The sequence below is a fragment of the Macrobrachium rosenbergii genome, chromosome 54 (assembly GCF_040412425.1).
Source record: "Macrobrachium rosenbergii isolate ZJJX-2024 chromosome 54, ASM4041242v1, whole genome shotgun sequence".
Taxonomy (NCBI): domain Eukaryota; kingdom Metazoa; phylum Arthropoda; class Malacostraca; order Decapoda; family Palaemonidae; genus Macrobrachium; species Macrobrachium rosenbergii.
Genome location: NC_089794.1, coordinates 16,512,603 through 16,538,042, shown reverse-complemented (window position 1 = coordinate 16,538,042; position 25,440 = coordinate 16,512,603). Strand labels below are relative to the sequence as shown.

The following is a 25,440-nucleotide window of genomic DNA, read 5'->3' as shown; positions in this document are numbered from 1 at the left end:
AAACCAAATGAAAACTGGTCATTAGTACCAGTGACTCAAAATGAGGTTATTTTGATAATGTTAAAAGTTACTTCCAGGTGTTCGCTGTATGATTCAGTATAGTGCACTCCAAGTCTAGCCAGGAGAACCAGTTATGTTAATAAGGTTCATGTGACAAAATTAAACGGAGGTGAATTTTGACCACTGGATAGAATATTACCGAAGTAGGAAGACTAACCGGTAATTGATTGTTTTAGGTTTGGTTAGGATGTGAAGCTGAAGTTCAGTTGTTAATTAGACGTATGGGGTGTTGATGTGCATTACTGGTTCAGACCAGACTGCAGGCAACAATAATAAGTTAGGTGAGCTTCTTAAGATATTAACTAAAGCTGCTCTTGGTTATAGAGGTGCCCACTTAGAATACAGAAGTTCGTTTTAGAATAAATGGAATATATTGTTCGTCTAATGATTAGGTGCATCGAAGGAATTACGCAGGGTAATCAAGAAATATTAATGTTTTAAGAATTCAGTGTTGTCTTTATTTAGCTTCTAACCGCTGCCATGTTACCTTCTTGTACTTGGTTATCAATTGTTTCATTTTAGGAACTTTGTAGCACACACACACACACGGACACCACAATATATATATATATATATATATATATATATATATATATATATATATATATATATATATATATAATGTATGTATATATAATATATATATACCTTAAAGATCGACATTTCCTTCGATTACACGCTCCATTCTTTCTCATTCATAAGTTGTCGCCACACTATCATCCATTTACAATATTGACTTACTACTACTACTACGTACTACATGCGTGTTTCCCATTAAGCCTTGCTATGATGTGACGTCATTACAGTCATTCACTCCTGTACCTTAGCATTTAAGTTAATTCAGTTTGTAAAGTATTCTTTGAAAATCTCAACCTAATTGGTATTCTAACATTAAGGAATTCTAGAATAAATTCAGCCATGAAAAAAAGCTAATTACTATTAATTTTAGATAAGGAATTAATTTTGCTCTTAAGTGACTATCAGCTCATTTTTTCTTGTCCATACCTAGAGGTGATTATGACGTCATCTGTGGCGTCGTTGATTGCGTCATATATTACGTCATTCGAGTGTGGCGTCATTGATTGCATCATATATTACGTCATTCAAGAGTGTGACGTTGCTCTCCAGTGATATTAATGCTTGTATATATATAACTGAATCTGTTCCTGTACTTAGATCACTTATTCAAGTTTACACCCTTGACCACTGAATTTATTCAAATAAATCTGAATTTATTCAAATAAATCTGAATTTATTCAAATAAATCTGAATATATTCAAATAAATCTAAATTTATTCAAATAAATGATAAAAGATAAATAATTTTTAATAATGATAAGCTCGCAGATAACTGAACCTATTGAGGTAAGTGATAAATAATAGCTACTGGTGATTAAATCAGCCAGCAATAATTTAATGAATGGCAGATAATAATTAATAATAGTCATAAATAAAGAATTTCATATTAATCCACAACATAAATCAACAACTGATATTCGTATTTACATTAATATTTCCAAGTAATTAAATTTCTTTGGAACAGGTGAAAAATGTCAACAACTTCAATATATCAGCCACATAAAAATTTGAATGATAAATAACTGATAAATAATCTATGACACTGCAAACGTCCACAGATTGATAAAACGTTAATAAGAATAAAGGAGGAGAAGTAAATCATATTTTAAATAACAAGAAATGAATTAAATAAGAAACTGACGCCACAGATGACGACATACTCGACCAGATGTTAACAACAGGTGTTTAAGGCAACGTGTGATAAAGGCATCTACCTGCACGGTCTGTTGAATAGCACGGAATTATTCAATCATATTTTTCCAAACTTTTCAAGCCTCGATCACTTCACATATATTTGTTAATTAATTAATATATTTATTTATTTATTTACTTATCAGTTTATTTATTATTTTGTTTGTAAGAGAGAGAGAGAAGAATGTTTTGGGTGCTTTTTTAAGGGAAGTAGGGAGTGGTTTTCTGTGCAGTCTTGTGTGTGTGTTTTAGTTCGTTTATAAGATAAAAACTGGAATTTTATTACTTTATATATATATATACATATGTATATATTTTATGTGTGTGTGTTTGTGTATATATGCATGTGTGTACGTATATGTATTCCTCGGAGTGTCAGTGGGTGGAGGTAACAACCTCATCCCTAAAGAACTGACGTCACCACCTCCAAAAAGAGGAAAAAGGCGTAAGGTAAAAAAGTTGGCAGAGAGAGAGAGAGAGAGGAAGAGAGAATGAAAGTGGAAGGGTGTGTAAAATAGAAACAATAGCAGTTTGTTTGTTTGTTTGCCTGTTTTTGCGTCAGAGAGAACGAGAGAGATGGAAAACAACATAAGTGGAAGTTACAGTAGTATTTTAACGTTGGTAATCAAAGAAGGAAATTCATCGCCATTTTCGTCTTGTATTAATTCACTGTAATATTTTTTTTATTCTTTCATGACGAGTGGCGTTGACATAGGTTATATGCTACCAGAACACCTTAAGGAGACTGAACAGATTTGAAGTTAACGTAACTTTTTCATTTGCTAGATCAGGTAGATAAAGATTGTTTTGGAATGTACAGTAAGGCATTGATACTTGTACTGTCGTTTTGGTACTCCTATTTTCTGCTTCCTGCTTTATACTTTATTAAAGTTTTGGGGACGATAAAGTCATATCGTTCTAAAAAAAAAAATGTGAAGTTTACACTTTTTTAAAGTTTCAAGAAAGGAAAACTTCTTTTCTTGGATTCATGTTGTCATTGGTACATGTTAATTATTTGTTCTACTTTTTTCCAAAGGTTTGGGAAGGGGGTGAACTAATTCATTACAGATACCTTACAAGATGAAAGAGTGGTCTAGGGTGTTAGTAACAGCTCTCTAATGTGTGTTGTGCAGTTGTGGATTTGGGATGTGCTCGGAAAAGATATGTCTGTGTTGTTGAAAGTGACATGTGAGATTGTACGGAAGATAATCAGGAGAGCCTTTGGATGGATAGGAGGAGGTAAATGAAATTCCAGCATTCTGATGGGTGAATGGGTGAGAGGGAATGTAAATTAAAATCAAGCTGGACACTATTTTACTGAAAGAGAGTAAATGAAAGACAAGCCGTTTCCTGACTGACTCTAGGTTAGAAGGGAAATGAACGTCAAGGTTCCAGCTGACTGAATGAGAGTGAGAGACACTAAATGGAAGACAATATGTATGGTAACTTGTCAAGGAGGGAATAAAGAAAGTCAAGGTGTGGCCTGACTGACTTAAGAATAAGAGACATTGTAAAAATAAAACAAGGCGTCTGCTGACTGACTTGTGATTGAGAGAGACACAGTAAATAAAAGACAGACTGTCTGCTAACTGACTAGATAATAAGAGATATAATTAACGAAAGAAAGTATCTGCTGCCCTAGTCTAAGGATGGAACACTTCATTCAATGAAAGACAGGGTATCTGCAGACTGACCTCAGACTGAGACATGGTAAATAAAAATACGATGTGTCCTCTAACTGACTTGGCATTTAGTTTAATGAAAGACAAAATTTCTGCTGACTGCATTTACTTTAATGAAAGACAAAATTTCTGCTGACTGACATTTTAGAGTATAAACTTACAAAATGAAAGCCTTGGTGACTGCTGACTGATTTGAGAGTGAGAGATGTGGCTAAAAAAAAAAAGGCAGGTTGTCTGGTGACTTGAGAATGAGAGGTATATTCAGAGAAAGACAAGATGTTGCGTATCTGACAGGAGAATGGAAGACTTGCTAAGCGAAAGATAAGGTGCATGCTTATTGACGTGAGAGCGAGAGACAGTTCATGCAAGAGACGCTGCAGCTTGGCCAACTAATGTGAAGAGAAAGGTATTAGTTAATAGGCAGGTTTTCTGCAAAGGGACTCACAGAGAGATAGTAGATTAAAGCCAAGGTGTTTGTCAACAATAAAGACAGGCTGTATTAGGGCTGACTGAATGAGAAAGAGGTAGAATAAATGAAAGACATATTGTCTGATGGTTGAGAGGCAGAGAGAGAGAGAGAGAGAGAGAATACAAGGTTGGAATCAATCCACAGGCGATACCTTTGTCCCAACACCAAGATTGCGGTGTAAATCTGCTCCAGGTGTGTTCATTGGTAACAGTGTCTGATCGGAAAAGCCCTCGACACAAGGCATTTATATAAAAGGAGTGTTTTTGTATGATTGCTCGGAGATTGAGACTTTTTTTGTGAGAATGCCAAATTTTAATTCAGGAATATCTTTTGTCGCCATGTTTGTTTGTTCTCCCTGTAAGTCCTATCCTACATCATTTTGTATATCTTTACATTCACTCTGTAACACCGATTTGCTCTAGATAACTTTAGTTCACTCAGTTCTTTGAAATGATAAACATTGGTATCTTTTACGTCATCAACTGTAATAGGCTTTTTCATAGTCCTTTCAGAGAGTAGACCCAACATGGTGGCCAAAGACATTTCAAACTTGCGAACATATGTTTTTTGGATTCTTTTAACTAATCCGTCTTTTCTCTTTCTTTTCCACATTCATGACAAAACTTTTGAATTCAGTGAGGCACTTTATATACTTGCCGCATTTCAAATCCTATTGCACAAATCAGCAAGAAATCTTACGATGAGATGCTATTCACTGATCTTGTTTTTTGGCGGGAGAGGAGGAGGAGGGAAGAAGCTGCCACGTTCTGATTTCAGAGTCCTTGGAGAGTTGAATGGATGTAATTTATCTTTTTCTTCTTTTTTGCTCATTCATGCATCTATTCATTTTTTCAAAAAGTATTTTCCTCTTGAGTCATCATATTTTGAGATATTCAGACTGATTTTGAAGAGGAAAGGGCAGTATTTTTCGAAATGGAAGACACACATAAGTGCATTCTAGGCTATATGCCGTTCCAACAGAGCTTTTTTTTTTTTTTTTTTTTTTAGTGAAGTCTACTGCAGCTTTTTCCTTTTGTCTTCCTCTCCGCCATTTAATACTAATTTTTATAATATTAGCATGAAATGAACTTGTCAAAAACACATGATTGTAGTCTTTTAAAAGTTTACCAGCAGAATAAGCGTTGTATTTTATAGTTTCCATTGTAGAGAAAAAAGACTGATGTATCATACAAGTACGTAGTCTAGATCTGTAAATGTCACATTTCAAAATAAATCTGTAGACGCCAAAAAATCTATTAAAAGCTTCCATACCCATTTTTAGTTGTAGAAATTTGAAAAAAAAAAAAAAGATAAAGTAAGAGGTGGTTAAGTAAGCAGTACAAGTAACTTCGTAGATGTAGAAATGAAGATAAAGAAAGAAATTTTTTAAAGTAAAAAATAATTGAAGTGTTCTTTGAAATTGAACACTTCGAAAAAAATATATTAACACTTGTTTAAGAATTAAAAAAAAATATTCAGAAACTGAAAAGAAATTGAGAGTATTCTATATAGTCTGTCTTTGTTTCGTTGTTTTTTTTTTTTTTTGTAGTTCTTTCTGTATCAACAAAGTTTCCCCAGTGCACAAAGTAAAAGTAGTTAGTATATATAGATATATATACAGTAAATTGAATATATACTGTATATGAATATATATATATACATTTATATTTATATATATATACATTTATATTTATATATATATATATATATATATATACTATATATATAATGCATATATATACATGTATATATTCCAAAGAAATATCAGACCTTCAGTTTTGAATTTTACTGTTTATGCACTTATGTAAATAATTACAAACATTTCAAATTATTATCGAGATTCATCTTGAATACTTTGCACCTAATTCTGCACCTTTACTACATACATTGCATTATTGCATTATACAGTCATTTACGTACATACAGCGTAAGTATTTAATTTTTTACAGAGTTTTTCTTGATTTGACACACCTCCTTTACCTTTGTACACATGCCTTTTCCCACTGTACACTTTATTATTTTATAGTTACCTTAAATAATCTATTGAATTATTCACAGCTTAAACTTTAGCGTAATAACTTATAACAGAAAAATGTGTGTGTGTGTATTATATATATATATATATATATATATATATATATATATATATATATATATATATATATATATATATATATACTTATACATTATATATATATATATATACTTATACATTATATATATATATATATAATATATATATTTATGTATGTGTATATATCTCAAAATATGCACAGTATAGATGCAATAAATTATTTTATTATTTTTCATTTTGGTCAAACATGCTTTATTTACACATTACAAAAAAAAAATACCGTAATTATTACAAGCAAGATAGCATTGAGCTCTGTATAGTAATGCAATATGTATGCACCGGCAGACAATTGAATATTTTAATTCTACAAATACAGTAGACTTGAGCATACAACAAAATGATACACAATCTGTACATGATGATACCTTATGCATATAATGAATACCAGAAAACAACACGTATTTACTGTAGCTTTAGAATCTACAGTAGCCTGTAGATAGAGCATCCAATCACGTGTCTGTAAACCATCGTCCACTCTTGTAGTCGATTGTATGGGCCTCTTTCTATAATCCTATAATTTTGGGTAATGAGGACCTATCAGTCTCTGTAACCTGTATACAGTTGTCTGTAATTCTGGCTGCATGGATTTTCATTGAGAGAGACGCCACATGAATGGTACTCTCTCATATCTTCGTTAAGGTAGAGAGTGAGGAAAAGAAAATGTACAAAAAAAAAAGATACTCTCTCACTGATGTTTTATCTGTTCCTTCTAACCCCTTGTTATCATACTTCTTCTCCCTTCTTCTTCTTCTTTATTCCTGTTTTCCACCGCCCTCAATTTCCATCCAGTGGAAAAGTAGAAAAAGGAGATTGAATTTTGCACGCCAACACAAGCACAAGTATTTCGACCGTCAAGTAGACGCTCCTTTTCATAGAGCAGTTTGGGGTCTTTTAGTCCCTCCTGTAGACCCACAGTAGGCCAACAGAGCAGTATTTGCAACCGTAGATGCATCAACAGCTCCTATTCTTCAACCGCAAACAGAGTTTGCAATTGTAAATAGAGTTATCTTTGCTTCAACTGCAAAAGAAAAACAAAAACTTTTTCCCCATTATCGCACACAGACAACAGAAGGATATGGCGGTCAAGTCTCCAATCTGGATGACTTTATCGAGATGTACAACCAAATGGAATTGGGACGTGATGATGATGTTGACGAAGAGGAGGAGGAGGAGGAGGAGGAGGAAGAGGTCCTCAGGAGTGACCAGCGAGTGGCAGAGGTCAGCCTTGGCCTTCGGGAAATAGCAAAGACTCCCAGCGAAGACTCGGGTGTGGAAATGAGCAACGGAGCATTGCTCCATCGGAGGGACGTGGCGAGATCTCTCAGTGACAGAAAACGAACTGGTATTCTCATGAGAGAAAACGGAGGCTCTAACGAAGGGGTAACTTGGGCAGACGCTGAGATCGCCGAGAACGAGTATCAGTTGAAGAGAGATAGAGAAGACAGGCGTAGCGTTGGGTCTAAACGCGAAAAGATCCTTCAGAAACGCTATTCTGAAAGAATCTTGCCCAAAAATGAGGAGGTTTCTCATAATATCAAGGTACAAAATGAAGCATATACATATATCTCATGTAAAGGTACAAAAGAGCAGTGCTGGAAATAAACTTCCAAGCTAAACACAAACGTCATGTACAAATGTTTGCTGAAAATCTTTGGTATTTTGTAATTGTCCGTTGAGCGTCACTTACTTTTAAAATTTATACATTCACATGTCTACTTGAATTTTATTTGAGAGTCATTCAGTATCACAAATGCTTGATGAATAGGGAAAAGTAAATATAAAATATATAAAATCATACCAGTCACATAGACTGACCCAGCATCGAATGCTATTGATTTTAATAGTTCATCTCCTTCCCGCCACAGCCCCAGCGGCGCCACAGTCTAGCCCCCTCCTCCACTCGCATCAGGGACGAATACGACCAGTCCCTGCCTCCACCCACAGGACCTTCCTCTGCCTCCCGGGGGAGGGACGACTATGACCCTCCTCCCCCCTCCTCGAGGGTAAGAGACGACTACGAGTCGTCCCCCAGGGGGAGGGGACCCTCTGGCATTGGGGGGGATGACTATGCAGCCAGGTTAAGGGACGAGTACGACCCCTTGCAACCACCACCTTCCTCGAGGTCCCTCTCGGAGGGGTACGACCCTCTTCCAGGGGACGACTTCGACGTGCCTTCTGTACGCGTACACGACGACTACCATCACCTGCAGCAGGTGGGCTCCGCCCACGACGACTACGACCTAGCCCCAGAGGAAGCCTATGACATGAAGACGCTCGGGAAGAGTCACGCTGACTACGGCCTCTCGGCAGGTCGTGACGTATACGAAGGGTCGCCTTCCAGGAGCCACCTGACGGTGGAGCACCGGCCGGTAAGTATTATAATAACTATTAATATTGTTGTTGTAAGTGCTTTATTCCATTATTATTATTATTATTATTATTATTATTATTATTATTATTATTATTATTATATTTAGTTTGTTATTTGTTTTTTGTGTACTTTTATTCCTTGTTCACTTGATTGCGTCTGAATATCTTTGAATACTTTGAACATCATTTTGATTTTTAATTTCTTTGTCTTTTACCATTTGGGTAAGTACAATTATTTGGTGTGTTTTTTTTATTGTCTTTTATTCCTTTGTTTTCTTTTGAATTACTCGTATTTTCTTTTTCTGTATCTTGTGTCTTCTTAAATGAGAAACAGGAAGTTTCCTGTTGATAATTATCGACAGGTAAGACTTTTATGTATTTTTATGTTTAACGAACGTGAATTATTATTGTTGTTGTTGGTGTTGTTGCTGCTGCTGCTGCTGCTGTCTTCTCGAAAAGGAAATATTTCAAATCGGAAAATTAATCTGATATGACGTTCAGAGAATAAAATATTATTATTATTATTATTATTATTATTATTATTATTATTATTATTATTATTATTATTATTATTATTGTCTTCTCGAAGAGGAAATATTTCAAATAGGAAAATTAATCTGATATGACGTTCAGAGAATAATCTATTATTATTATTATTATTATTATTATTATTATTATTATTATTATTATTATTATTATTATTATTATTATTAAGCAATGAAACATTGGCCAAAATAGTATCCATAGCAGAGGAGATAAAAAAGCCATGACCTAACCGGTGTTTAGAGCCGTCAATGCACCTCACACGATGTACTGTAGGCATTACTTCAGGTTCTTTGCAGCGTCCCGTCGGCCCCTAGCTGCAACCCCTTTCATTCCTTTTACAATACCTCCGTTTATATTCTCTTTCTGCCTACTTTCCTACCTCTCCTAACAATGATTTCAACTTTATTTTCAACGTCGAATGACCTCAAAGGTCCCAGCGCTTGGTCTTTGGCCAAAATTTTACATTCCAACCCAGAGAGAATCCGCGTCTGAGATGAGAGAATTAACAGAGGGGCTGCGGGCGTATTGATTGATCAGATGGATTTCCTTTTGACTTAATTCTATCATATATACACCCATATGTTTTTGTGTATGTGTGGGGGGGGAGGGTGCTACGTGATTGTGTTAATGGTAGTAAACTCACCTTCTGAACAAGGATGGCAAATTGGGCACACTTGAAATCTAGTGGCTGGAGTCATTGGTAACTTAAATTTGATGAAGGGTAGGAGATCCATCTCAAAAGGTCTCTTGAAGCACTTAAGCCAGGCTTCTGGAGTTACCTCCTCCAAGAGCGAAAGCCTTACGGCGTATAATGTATTTCTGTATGTATGTATGTATGTATGTACAGTATATATGTATGTATATACATATATATACAGTATACATATAATATATATATATGTGTGTGTGTTTGTGTGTAGCATATTTACGTACAAAGTTATAGGATAAGAAAATTCAGTTGTGGATGGAATGTAGAATGGTTGATGTTTTGTAGATGATGCTCTATTATAGAAGCAGTGTATGGGTATATATATTATATATATATATATATATATATATATATATATATATATATATATATATATATGTATGTATGTATGTATGTATGTATGTATGTATGTATGTATGTATATATAATGACCTTCGTTCCTTTTGTTATTGCCCTGGAGTGTACCAGATGACCTACGGAGAAGAAGCGTAGTTGAAGAAGAAGAAAAAGAAGATAAACAGTGGGACTGGTTTGGGCCCAGAACAAAGGATATTATTTTTGGCTAACATCTGTTTAGTTCATACAGTCCTTCGTCTTTTAGTATACGTTCTTGGCCTCACAATCTGTATAAATGTATAGTTAAATTTATAATGTACTTGATTAACTAAAATTACAATTTTCCAGCAAATTTCAGTAAGTTGCAGTGTGTAATACATTTGACAAAGTCAAATTTGTATTCATTTTTTTCTATTTTAAAAGAAAATATTTCAGTTTTAAAATAAATTGATTAAAAAAAGATTCATTTCATTTTTCTGATAAGCGTCAGTGGGTCCTTCTCAAGCTAATATAGTCGGCAAAATCAAATCTATAAATGCTTTCCTGTAAATCCGGTTGGAATTTTTTATATGAAATTCCTTTGGTCATGTTCAAGTTTGTAATACATCAGGGAAAATGGTTACATTTTTTAATAAAATTCAATAGGCACTGTTGATGTTTATCATATAAACTGTCTGACAGAATTCCAAATGATCGGTTTTTTCAGTAACTTTCAAGGCGTAATGTTCTAATCCATAAAGTTTAAATATATATTCATATATGTTATATATATATATATATATATATATATATATATATATATATATATATATATATATTTATATATATATATATACACATATATCTGAGAGAGAGAGAGAGAGAGAGGGATCGTGATTGTACTTGCAAATGTGTAAAAGGGTTTTGGAAAATCTGGTATATTTTGGACTCCGTCCATTTCCCTCACTGAGTCATGCCAGGATTTTTGGGGGCGGGGTACGAGGTCAGGGGTCACCTCCCACAAGGATGTGTGCGAGGTCAGGGAGGTCACGGTGGTGGGCAGGACCTGTCGGAGCTGGTCCGGGTCGTATAATTCTCTCTCTCTCTCTCTCTCTCTCTCTCTCTCTCTCTCTCTCTCTCTCTCTCTCTCAATTTTTCCTTGAGTCTGGTGTTTTTACTCTAATAACGTTTTGTTTCTCTCTCTCTCTCTCTCTCTCTCTCTCTCTCTCTTCTCTCTCTCTCTCTCTCTCTCTCTCTCTCTCTTGTTTGTAGTATTTGGTCTTTCATTTCATGCTGTTTTCGCTTCTCTCTCTCTCTCTCTCTCTCTCTCTCTCTCTCTCTCTCTCTCTCGTTTTCCTGAAAAAGTATCTTAGCACTCACGCTATTTGCTTTTTGCACTTCATTGTGACCCACCATGGTCTGGTCACATGGAGAGAATAATGGACAATAGGTAATCTGACAAGATGTGTGTTTGTGTGTGAATAAAAGCTATCCTCTGTATGTGTAAATAACTAATCATAAATACGCAATACACACTCTTCACTCAACACGTATAACGCTAATACCTGTAATTATATGTATATATATATACATATATATATATATATATATATATATATATATATATATATATATATATATATATATATATATATATATAAAACATTACCTCAGTATCACAAAGTAAAAATTAAAGTCGATTCATACCAGGAAGTAAATGGCACCCCCTTCCCCCTCCACAAAAAAGAAGTCACGTTTGTTGACCCTATCAGCCCTCCCCCTCTCTCTCTCTCTCTCTCTCTCTCTCTCTCTCTCTCTCTCTCTCTCTCTCTCTCTCTCTGCCCTGAACCAGTAGCATCGTTAGTTAGGTAGTTAATGGCTGCCCACGCTCGCCCACGGGGTCAGCGTCACCCCCTCCCCTGTTCCGGCCACCTATGGGGTCAACTGTTCCCCTTCCCTTCCGGGTCACCCATGAGATCAGGTCCCCCCCACTCCCCCAACCCCCCCACCCCACCGAAATCCGTTAGGTATGCCAGACTTCAGATAATCAGTCTGGCCCTTAAGATGACTGAAGCCTCAACATATGTTGAGTCTGTCTCACATAATTATGTCGGTCAGGGAACTTGTAATTTTTTGTTCTTTCTTTTGTACGCGTCTAAGTTATGCCCTTCATTGGAGGAGCTTCTCTCTCTCTCTCTCTCTCTCTCTCTCTCTCTCTCTCTCTCTCTCTCTCTCTCTCTCTCTCTCTCTTCAGTTCTTTGTAACTTGCGCTTTGGAAGTACTGGAATTTCCATATGCTGTTGGGCCCTATCTCTCTCTCTCTCTCTCTCTCTCTCTCTCTCTCTCTCTCTCTCTCTCTCTCTCTCTCTCTCTTCAATTCTGCGTAACTTACGCTTTGGAAATACTGGAATTTCTATAGGCTGTTGGACCTCTCTCTCTCTCTCTCTCTCTCTCTCTCTCTCTCTCTCTCTCTCTCTCTCTCTCTCTCTCTCTTCCAGACATTATATCCCCCATCTAGAAGTATCGTCATCATCATCGCATTCAGCCCCTCACAAGTTCTGCATCGTTTTCATTTCGAATACAGGAACTTCCGAGATTACTATGCCCTTCCTTTCTTACGCTCTCGCTGCGCCCTCATTGATACTGCATCGCTTTTATTTTCGTGAAATTAAGAATCTTTTGCGTGACCTTCATGATTATGAGGTGTTGACTCGATTGGTAATTTTGTTTTTCGTGAAAACTGCCTACTATTGGGCTCCTAAGTTGTCGTTGATTTATTTATTTGTAATATAGCTATAACGGGTTCTTTTTGCTCATTTTGGAGAATTGGTAATGGTAATCCACTGGCCAATTACCTCCCAGTTTAAATAACTTCGTCATTACTCAGAGTTTTTGAACGCGACTCCGCAAAGCGTGTGAATTCCTATACTGAGAGCAAACAGTTTTGTTTACGTGAGGGCCTTGGTGCTTGTGATGCTCTTCTCTCCATTTCCATTGCCACACGGAAGTTCCTAGATTCTGGTCATGAAGTTCATATGACTAGTCATGACGTTAGTGATGACTTGGACCTTGTTAGTCTGGAGGCCCTTGTTTTCATACTTAGACAGATTGGAGTTGGAGACGCATTTCTAAGTGTTATTATGGAAATTGTAACTGATAGGTTGCACAGAACAGTGGCTGATGAGTTCAATAGCGACTACGGTTATGTAATCCCTGGTGTTCCCAAGGGCAGTGTTTTATGCCCTTTGCTCTTTATATATGCACGGTATGTGATTTGTTCTTGAAAATAAACTTATTGCTTATGTAGATGTTGCTACTCTATTGCCATCGATCTCATCTCCTGCTGTTGGTGCATCATGTCAAAAAAAGATTGAGCTAAAATTAGTGTTTGGTGCACATATTAGGGATGAAGCTAACAGAACTTATAGCATGTTTGTTAGTAGGTGTAGGACGCTGGATTCTCCTACCCATATCTAGTTATTGACAGTTTGTCTTTAATAACAAGCAACTTCTACAGAATTCTAGGTATTATTATTGATTGCAAATTCCTCTTCATTGGCACAAAAATATCGGTATATTAAGAAAGTCTTTCAAGACTGTCGGAGACTTGTTTAGACTGAGAAAATGGCTTTTATTATTCCTCATTGTTTTGAATATTGTTCACCTATTTGGCCTTCAGCAGCTGACTGGCATATTAAATTGTTGGCTAAAGCTTCGATTCTATACGACATCTTATCCCAGATCATAGTATTAATCTTTATCCATGTCGTTCGATTAGCTCATTGTGGACGCCTTGCAAAATTCTTCTTAGTAATGATCATCCTTGCAATCAGATCTTCTAAGGCTATACGATCCACCACGTAGTATTAGACATATAACTAATTCTCAATTTTGACCTTTCTTTTGTGATGTTCCAGTACCACTCAGTTTTCTAGTTTTGTTCAAGTTGTGATCAAATTGTGGAATGAGCTTCAAAATCATGCTGTTGAATCATAGTAACTTCAGAAGATTAACGTGATACAAATGGCTTTTTTTTGCAGAACAGGTTCACATGAGTCCCATATCATATTTTAGTTGTTTTATCTTATAAATTTTTCTTTTGCTAATCCTCTTATAGTTTATTGGTTACTTCTCTGTTTTCTTTTCTGGGCTGATATGCTTTTCCTGCTGGGGCTCTTGGCCTTCTTACATTTTGCTTTTCCAATTATTGTTGCAAATTGGCTGATAATCATAGTAACGCAGCGTCTCTCTCTCTCTCTCTCTCTCTCTCTCTCTCTCTCTCTCTCTCTCTCTCTCTCTCTCTCTCTCTCTCTCTCAGATGGGCGCTCACTTGCAGTACCAGTAACATTTCTTTGTCACACAAACATCTTCCCGACTTTTGACATTATTACACCCAAGCAGTCTCTCTCTCTCTCTCTCTCTCTCTCTCTCTCTCTCTCTCTCTCTCTCTCTCTCTCTCTCTCTCTCTCTCTCATATCCTTGTCCCTGTTTTCCTTCCATCCCTGAAGGTGACCCGCATGTTAATAGGAGACCTCTTGCCCTTTCAAAACCCTGCCCCAAGAGGGCAAGAAAATATAAATTACTTTTTTCTTCCTCTCCTTTTTTGAACAAGTCTTGGGAACTCGCTTAGCAACTTCATTGGTCAGGTAATGGGGAGGGGGGAATAGAGCGGGGAAGATAGGAAGGGAGGGGGTATCCCCTCCAGTGGTCACCTGTGTGTGTGTGGGAAGTAGGGTTGGGGGGGGGATACGGTAAAGGGGTATTGTGGGGCAGGTTTGCACATGCGTACTGACGTCGCATATTAGTTCAAAGTTCAGTGGAACAGTCAAACGGTAAAAAGATGAATTTAAGACTACTGCTTTTGTAGTTAGGTTAAAATGTTAATTTTTTTTTTTTTTATTCTTCGATTAAACTGATGTTACTCTTGCTGTTGTTGCTGAATTAAGCTGATGTTTGTGATAAAATGATGTTGTTGTTGTTGTTGTAATGTTTATTTGGTTGTTAAGCTAAGCTGATTATAATGTTGTTAACAGTTTTTTAATGACTTATGTACTCATTATAAGTATTCCATTGAGTATTTTTTTAATGTACTCGCTTATGATTTATTGAATGGCTTTGTATTAAACTTCAAACACACCATGTAAGAAAAACAAGGCTTTTAACACACGTTCCTGCTCGTTGGATCATGAGGGCTTAACTGTAATTTGAGGTCACTTACTAATTCATTGTATCATTAACTTTTTTGGCCATGCTCAGTCTCATATAATATACGTGTATATACTGTATATATATGTATGTATATGTATATATATATATATTATATATATATATATATATATATATATATATATATATATATATATATATATATACGTTAGGTATATACATATGTATATGTGTGTATGTATATATAATATACATACGTATATATATATATATATAATATATATATTTATATATATTTTATATATATATATATATATATATATTATTTATGTATATATATATATATATATATATATATATATATATATATATATATATAATTTTTCCAATTTATCATCAATAGGTTTTCTATTTATAGAAGCTCACATAACACGTTAATGTCACTTGCGGCTTGTTCCAAATGGACCTTTGCAAAATTTGAATAATAAAGAAATAATTTTAATAGACTTTCTACGTGCGAACTGATCCCAGTTTCATTTCCAAGCGCAATTTTAGTCCGCCGTCGCTTGTATGTTCCGTAAAGCAATTTGAAAATGCAAATTTTGATCACCCATTAACTTGCAAAGCAAGCTTCCACAGGGACGAGTTCTCGTGTGAGAGAGAGAAAAGAAAACGGGAAAAGGAGGGTGACTAAAGAATATGAAGAAATAAAGATAATTTGACAGCCACGGTCAGTGTATTATACAAAAGGTGAAGCAATTTCTTTTATCATGTAATTCAGTGTTATGCAAATAATTACGTGCTCGGTCATTTGACTTGTAATTCTCCTCACTGTATGTATATTTTAGTAATGACAGTAACAATTTAGAAAGAGACCCTGTCTTGTACAGTGATGGTTGCATGAACAGAGTTCTGCCAGTGACAGTTTTTTCTTTTTTTTTTTTTTAGTTTTTTTTCTAATCATTGCCTTTTCTGTGAGACAAAGACCATGCAGTAATCTTCCAGTGTTCATTCTATACATCTGAGGTTATCGACACATTAAGGAGAGGTTTTTCATTTTACTTGCGAAGAAATGTGTAGCAGATAATAGTCAAGGAATATACAAAAGTAAAATGTTGGCATTTCGCCATGCTTCGATACAGCATTGTCACGACAGGGTTTGCTAATGAACTTGGCTTACAGTGAGGCCTGTAGCTGTACATATGCAGAGGTGTCGGTTGGGAAGGCCGTTTGGGTTTGATGATAACTGGAACAGATAGTGTAGTGCACTCACTTCAGCTAGGTCTCGAGAATGGCCAGTTCTTAGCTCGTTCGTTGCGATACTTATGAATGGCTGTTTCAGGGAGGCAGACAGCATCTCTGGCTTCACCCAACACCCTCTTAGAGGCTTGGAAAAAATTTGCTTACAGCAATAAGACCACGATGCGCCAGAATATACAGACTTTCTACCATATCCAGACAGGTAACAAGCACAGTCAGGAAGCATAATATCCTCTGCCAACCCAGCAGTACTGGATAGCTGCCATAGACTGTAACAATACCAAGGACAGCTACCATACGTTCTTCCTTGAAGCACTAGGTATATTAGCAAATAAGTCCTCCCTGAACATCCATTGTAAATCTTTCGTGCTGCCTACAAGTGCCTGAAAGGATCCTGTGCAAGTGATCCGCAGGGGCGTCAGTGCACCTTATGCGGTATACTGTAGGCATTACATACGGTTCTTTGCAGCGTGCCTTCGGCCCCAAGCTGCAGCCCCTTTTGTTCCTGTTACTGTACCTCCTTTCATATTCTCTTTCTTCCATCTTACTTTCCACCCTCTTCTTACACTAGATTCACAGTGCAACTGTGAGGTTTTCCTCCTGTTACACCTTTCAAACCTTTTACTGTCAATTTCTGTTGCAGCGCTGAATTACCTCGTAGGTCCCACTGCTTGGCCTTTGGCCTAAATTCTATATTCTAAAATGACCACCTAATTAGGACCACAACTTACCAGTAACCACATGACCCCAGAAAAAATCATCACACCTATGGCAGTGTGCCCTCAGCCATCACAGTCAAGTTTTCTGACTCGTGAAAGTCGGAGGTTCCGACTAAGCCAATCAGCGACAAACACCTTGACGGGTGTTCATTGAACTTCCATTATGATCACGCCTCATTGCAGTATGTCCAAAACGTTAATGATCCTCTATGGTATTCTTCTTGCTTGTATCTTATATTACAGAATTTTTCACAAATAACATCAAAATGTTTCCCTTGTTCTTTCCCTTCAGAGGATATAATAAGAATATTTGAGAATTATAGAATTATATCGGTTCTGCATAAAAGAGAATCATTAGAGGAACTGAAAATTTATGTAATAAAAAATAATAGTAATGATATTAACTGTAGTAATGATAATGATAAACATTTCAGGCAGCCTACAATTGATTTCATCTGATAATTTACCTAAAAATTTACAAACAGGGAAATAAGAAACACAATTTATAGCTTAATTTTATTTTTATCTTTAAAAAGAACACTAATACACATCCCGATTTGATTGTCTTTGGTTTAATGGACAAAAAAGAATTATATTACAAAAGAGAAATGGCGAATAGGGGAAAATTGTAAGCCTAAAATAGTTGCCACAACATACACATACAGTATACATACATAAGCACATATATACATATATATATATATATATATATATATATATATATATATATATATATATATATATATATATATATATGTATGTATGTATGTATGTACACACAGTATACGTCAAGCAAGAAGATATGAAAAATGACAGATTTTATAATGTACAAAACAGTTTTTTTTATTTGTCAGAACATTTTGATTCAATGCATTTGAGTTTCAAACAGTACCGATTTTTGCAGTGTAATGATGGAGTTTTTTTTTTTTTATTGCAAGACAAGTTTCAACGCTTAAATTTATTGACTGAAGTGTTTTTGTATACTGTTGTCTCACTGTCTTGGTTTCTCGGGCCTCATTGTGACCCAAGTCCAGTTACACCAGACCTCCAAGATCTGTTGCAATGGCCACTCCTGTAGCTTATGCGTCAGGGTCGTTTGGCAGTGATGGTAACCCATCCAAGCACTGACCAGACTCAATGTTGCTGTATTTCAATAATCGAAAGATCAGTGATAACAAAACGTATGATTATGAATGACTGGTCTGACAAGAAAGTTTGCAAAACAATACAGATTTTCATCGCCATATTTCCCATTTGAATTTGTAACAGAGACAGAACCTTCTACCAAGCTAGGCAAAATAGTATTTTGTACTTCATCGACAAAGGACTGAAATAAGAATGAAGAGAGATATTAGAATAGTTAGCTATTGTGAAAGTTTATCATGATTCTATTTTTCAGGATATATATATATATGTATATATATATGTATTGTAAATAATATATATATACATATATATATATATTATATATATATATATATATATATATATATATATATATATATATATAATATAATGAAGTCTTACAAACTAAACTAACCGATACATATTATAGGTTATTTATAATACTATTACCAGATAGCTTACATTAAGTACTGTATTAATACTTGAAAACTCGTTTTTATAGGTAAATTCTGTTAACTGTTGCACCATATGTATGTGTATATTATATATATATATATATATATATATATATATATATATATATATATATGTATGTATGTATATATATGTATAAATATATATATATATATATATATATATATATATATATATATATTATATATATATGTATATGTATATATATATATATATATATATATATATATATATATATATATATATATATATATAAGAACTCATTTATAAAGTCATATCTTTACATATGATTTAGATTTAGGTATGACATTGGAATTTTCTGCAATCTTTAAAAACCAACAAATAAATAGTCTGTGGATTAAGGCAAAGATCTGTAAAATTCTATTTATTGGCGTTCACTGCACTTAGCCTAAGCCTACAGACCTAAAGAAATAAAAAATATAATTTGAACGAACCCACGTGATATTTTCCTTGACAGTATTGAAAGGTTTTATGGAAGATGAGGTAATTATTTGATGACGCAATTATACAATTATGGAAAAATTACGTATAATAGTATGATGGTTGTATTCAGGGCCCAAGGTAGCGATTAGAGCCGAAGAAAAAAGATAACGGGGACCCTTAATTGGACCCTGGGAGGGTGTAGATAAGGTTAAGGGTCAAGGTTAAGTAAAGATCATCTTGAGCCGTCTTAGATGGTGACTGCTGGGATGATAGTGCAAACAGTGACCGCTTGGCTAATTTTGGCCAGATATTGTAGGGTTTGGATGGTGTCCCTAAGGATGATAGTTACCGAACTTATAGGTTAAGTTCGGCCAAGACTTGTAGGATTAGGTTATAAGTCAATTCTGGTAGGATTAGTGGCAACCCTACGGCGACGAAGGATTACTGAAGTGGAGCTTTGGCTAATGTGGTGGTATTAGGATACTTGCCATAGGGATCATTTTGAACAAGGAAGGATTAGGATTATGACTCTGTGGGTAATGATGGCCAACAGGTCAGATTTGGTAAGATAGAATAGTTACCGTATGGATGATAATAACCAACAGTATCACCTATGTTGTATTATGTAAACCCTGGTAGGATTAGGATGGTGATCCTATTGCCGATAGTGACCAAGAATGGTCACAGAGTGTAGGATTAGGATAGAGTCCTCATGAAAGGTAAAGAACCAACAGTGACTCTTTTTAAGTTCTATCAAAATTTGTATGACAGGTTTGGCGCCCTACAAAACAACTGTTCACACTCATGTAACCTGGCATCTGTAATTACCATCTTCCACATTGTTACATTACAAAACGTTACACAGCCTTAAATCTACGGTGTGATCGTTACCACTTTATGTAACACCCGACTACACCTTCACCTTGTCCTGTAACGCGCGGCCCAGCTCCTCCACGTTGGGCGTCGTCGCCCCATTGGTTTTGGGCGACTGGAGGGCTGGGAGGTCGTTCTCGAGGTCGAGGTAGTCCTTGGGAGGCTCCGCTGGGTACACTAGCGACGGCTTGGAGCAGCAGAACTTGGGTCTTGGGATTCTCATGGGTTTCACTTCCGTCAGGAGAGCGTCCATTGTTGCTGAAGGACTGTGACAGGTAGAGGAGTTGTTGTTGCTGTTAAGGAGGATTTTGGCGGGTTGTAGGCGTGGCAGGAGGTTTGTGAGAGGCGTTGTTGAGAAAGGAGAATGTGGGCGGTTTAAGAATGGGAAGGAAGTGCTCTTGATTAATCAGAATTCTCTTGAAGGATGTTTGGGACCCGGTTGTTTGATGCCTGGAAAAGGAAACAAAAAAAATCATTATAGAAATATATTTAGTCCTTGTAAGTAAATTTAGTTCTCCATCTCGTAAACAGTTTAATAAGAAAAAAAATCATAACCAAGCACCAGGTTTTAGTTTAAGAAGTTTTTATGCCATGTTTTGTATTTTATACAAATAAAACAAGTGAAAAAGCCGAGCCTGGTATTACAAGCAAGGCCCTTTCCCCTCCTTAGACTGCAGAAGAGAGTTATAAAGATTGCTTGCAATTCAACTGCTTCCTTTTGCAGTTAGTATAAAATTACATCAGCAGTTGGATGGAGAGGAAATAGTCATTATATATATATATATATATATATATATATATATATATATATATATATATATATATATATATATATATATGAATTTGTATTCTCCCCTACAAAATATACATAAAACATTCATATATTTTTATACACATTTATACATATATATATATATATATATATATATATATATATATATATATATATATATATATATATATATATACATACTGTAAATATATGAATGTTTTATGTATATTTTGTGGGGAGAGAATACAAATTCTCTCTCTCTCTCTCTCTCTCTCTCTCTCTCTCTCTCTCTCTCTCTCTCTCTCTCTCTCTCTCTCTCTCTCTCTCTCTGAATGCTGCAAAGGTAAATTTACCTGCTGATTTCCTATTTCCTTCTATCAAAGCAAAATATCAATTGAAAGATTATTTCTCTATCTTTAGATACGAATGCCGGTTGTACTCTCTCTCTCTCTCTCTCTCTCTCTCTCTCTCTCTCTCTCTCTCTCTCTCTCTCTCTCTCTCCTTCGACAGGAAGAGAGAAAACAAGAGAGGAATAACCTTGGCGGGAAGATTAAGCTCAATCAGCAAATTGTAGTTTCCTGTCTGTTTGAACACCTGCATCCTTAGAGAGAGAGAGAGAGAGAGAGAGAGAGAGAGAGAGAGAGAAAGAGAGAGAGAGAGAGAGGTTCTCAGAGTTTAAGGGAAATAATGAAAAAATCTTTAAACGCTTGTAACCTTCGTTTCTTGAGAGAGAGAGAGAGAGAGAGAGAGAGAGAGAGAGAGAGAGAGAGAGAGAGAGAGGGCAGTCGTGAGAATAAGGCGGAAAGAGATATTAAGTGAATTATAAAGTGCGTGAGAGAGTAGCGGGTGACGAGAGAAAGAAAGACCATATTTAATAAAAAATAAAAAAGAAACTCTAAGGATTTTTTCCTTAAAACAATGCCTTTTTCGTTGCTGCTTGAGTGATATATATATATATATATATATATATATATATATATATATATATATATATATATATATATATATATATATATATATATATATATATATACATATATATATATAAATATATATATATATAAATATATATATATGTGTATATGTATGTATATTATATATATATATATACGTGTATGTGTATATAGATGTATATATTCATATATATAGTGTGTGTGTGTGTGTGTTTATGTACATTGTTAGAGCAAACCCTCATACATAACAATGCATAAATATATACAAGTAAAAGAAAAAGACAAATTTCGGCAACGTGCAGATAATAACAAATAATCACGAACAAATCAACAAACTCATGAATAAATACTTAAATAAAGAACTGAGAAAGAAGCTGAAAGAAAAAACAACAAACTCATCACAAACGAAAGAAATAGAATAAGCAAATTACAAATTATGATGACAAATCAACAGGCAGATAAATAGATAAATATACGTAGATAACAATACAAGCCACAAAAATGAACTACAGCGTATAATCAAGACCACCGACAACAGATCTATCTTTCGGTGGTCTCGGTATAACGCTGTATGAACTTAGCCCATGAAACAACCATGGCCTGGTTGTGGCCTATCCTATATCGTTGCCAGAAGCACGATTATGGCTAACTTTAACCTTAAATAAAATAAAAACTACCTAGGCTAGAGGGCTGCAATTTGGTATGTTTGATGATTGGAGGGTGGATGATCAACATACCAATTTGCAGCCCTCTAGCCTCAGTAGTTTTTAAGATCTGAGGGCGGACAGAATAAAGTGCTGACGGACAGACAAAGCCGGCACAATAGTTTTCTTTTATAGAAAGCTAAAAGGCCTATGTTTCACGCCTGTACGGGTGAGGATTACCTCATCGAGGCCCTCCCCTCGTTAATTAGAGTATGAGGGCACTCATTGTGAATGAGCACTCGTCACTGTAATGCCCGTTTTTATTGTTTTTCTGGTTCATCGACACTTGGGTTCGACCCACAACAGCTGGCTAACGACTAGGTACATCATTCACTGCCTAGGTTAATAGAGATACTGAATTTCCAAGGAAACGTTCCCAGAGAGAGAGAGAGAGAGAGAGACTGGTTACAAAGGGATTTACGCAGTAAAGACAATAAGTGAAAGAGGGCGATAGAAAGAAAGTAACACGAAAATAGAGGGTTTAAGAGGTGGAGAGAATGAACGGGAGAGATAGATGTAGTGGGATTAGGGTACAGAAAAAGAGAGAGAGAGAGAGGGAGAGAGAAGTAAAGAAAGCTCGAGGTGAAGAAAGTGAAATGAAAGAGATACGGATAAGGAAACTGCCAGGTTAAGAAAGTGAGAGAGAGAGAGAGAATTAAGTGAAAGAGATACGGAGGTAAGAATAGTGATAGTTGAAAAGAGAGAGAGAGAGAGATGTAAGGAAAATAAATGATAGGGAAGTAAAGCTTTAGAGACGGAGGTAAGAGCATGAGAGAAAGAGAGAGGGGGGGGGGGAGACAGAGAGATGGAATAAAAGCGATCTCCTACACCCGTCGCCCCACCCACCCCAACAAAGAACCGATCACCTGTTCTACATTCAACTCGAGATATTATTGAAGCGACCCGGATATAGGAAAAAGGGGAAAGGGGTCGAACAAAGGCGAACAAAGACAGGAATAATGTGGGCAAAAAGGAGGTCACCCACCACTAGCGTGAGGGCGTCCGAATTGGGACCAGGGGGCGGCTTTTCGGCCGGATATTTCGGCCGAGACAGAGAGTGCGAAAGTTCGGATGTTAGTCTTGATCGAGGGTTGAAAAGAGAGAAGGAGAGGGAAATGTTGAAGCCACGTCCTTTCCTTTATTTCCTCCCACACCCACACAGTCCCACACGCCTCGCTGAAAAGTGGGCGTGGTTTGGTTTGGTGTGGGAAGGACGAGGATCAAGAAAGTGAAAATGATAATTGTTTTTCTACACCTGAAATAAGTATTGGTGATAATTTAGGACTGTTATCTCAAGGGTTCCTGTTTAAAGATTAAGCACTATTGAATTCTGTTACATTTTATGTGAATATAATAATCTGTTTGTTTATTTTTATTTGTTGTCTATTCACTTCCTTTTTTCCTGACTGTATATAGCATTCTCCCCTGTGGAGTTTCACCTTGCAAGCTGGTACCTTTTTGGGATAATTTTTTTTTTAATAATAATATTAATAATGATAAATGACAGAACATTTGTGTACTAAAAATTTTAGTAGCTTTGTTGTACACAGTTTCTGAACCTAAAATATTCAAGTTTGGTTGGGAATATCAATGAGGTTTCAATGTTTTATAATTGTTACGAGGGAATTATTTCTATATTTGTAACCTACTTTCTAAGATCATATATAATTATTTATATATATATATATATATATATATATATATATATATATATATATATATATATATATATATATATACTGTATATATATGTAACTGAATCACGAAAATATGGGACGTGATGAATATATAAATAAAGACAAAATCCACGAAGGATATTTTTCCTTTTGTAATCCCCGTCTGTCCTTTATACGAGCCTTCTTTGTAAAATTATTTTTATATATATTTCTTCAGTCTGCTAAGTAAAGGACTAACGTCGAAAGGCCTTGCAGCACCCAGTTGTTTCTCTTTCCTTCGTGGATTTTGTCTTTATATATATATGTATATATATATATTTATTTATATATAATATATATATATATATATATATATATATATATATATATATATATATATATATATATATATATATATATATATATATATTACACACAGCTTGTATTTGAAATAGTTTTCGTGATAGAGGTTAATGTGAAGCCGGGCGTGCAGTGCCGTAGATTTCCGTGAACCCGATATTTGCCAATGCATGAAAATGCACCTGTTGAGTCTTCAAGCATGAACGCCATTGGAGTGACCAAAAACAAGTGGGTCATTTAAACACGCACGCGTGCTTGCGAGCGCTCTGGGGGTTGAACTAGAATGCTAGGTAGAACACAGCTTGCGCTTGTGGTATGATATGCACGCGTTCATATATGCAGTGCATTTGTGTGTGTGTATATATATATATATATATATATATATATATATATATATATATATATATGTATATATATATATATATATATATATATATATATATATATGTATATATATATATATATATATATATATATATATATATTCATATATCTATTTATATATATATGCATTATATATGTACATTAATTAGATATATATATATATATATATATATATATATATATATATATATATATATATATTGCACATATACATATACAGTATAATATACATATAGACTATTGCACCTTCCTCGTAAAAATTACGATAATATATTGAAATAATATTATAACTTTAGTGTCCTTATATTAAGGGCATTATGTAACCACTCATTTCCTTGTTTAATATTTGTGATAGATAAACATAAATATAGTAGCACTGATCAAATATAACCTCAATGACAGTATACCCTAAAAACCGTAAGGTTTCAAGCCGAAAGAGGCTTTAGTTTTGAAATTTGTAATGTACTGGTCCGTAAAAGGAAAGTGACAGTTGGAGA

General features: G+C 35.2%; 1 protein-coding gene across 2 annotated transcripts in view; it reads left to right on the top strand.

The window, feature by feature from the left end:
- The window catches only part of LOC136834789 (whirlin-like), an 846,147-nt gene that overhangs the window by 785,411 nt on the left and 35,296 nt on the right, over positions 1–25,440 (top strand). The window contains exons 10-11 of one of the 2 annotated variants that reach the window (XM_067097497.1): positions 7,177–7,653; positions 7,980–8,483. In XM_067097497.1, the coding sequence (XP_066953598.1) occupies positions 7,177–7,653; positions 7,980–8,483 (981 nt within the window). The remainder of the gene's footprint in view (positions 1–7,176; positions 7,654–7,979; positions 8,484–25,440) is intronic. The other variant, XM_067097498.1, reaches the window with a different exon arrangement.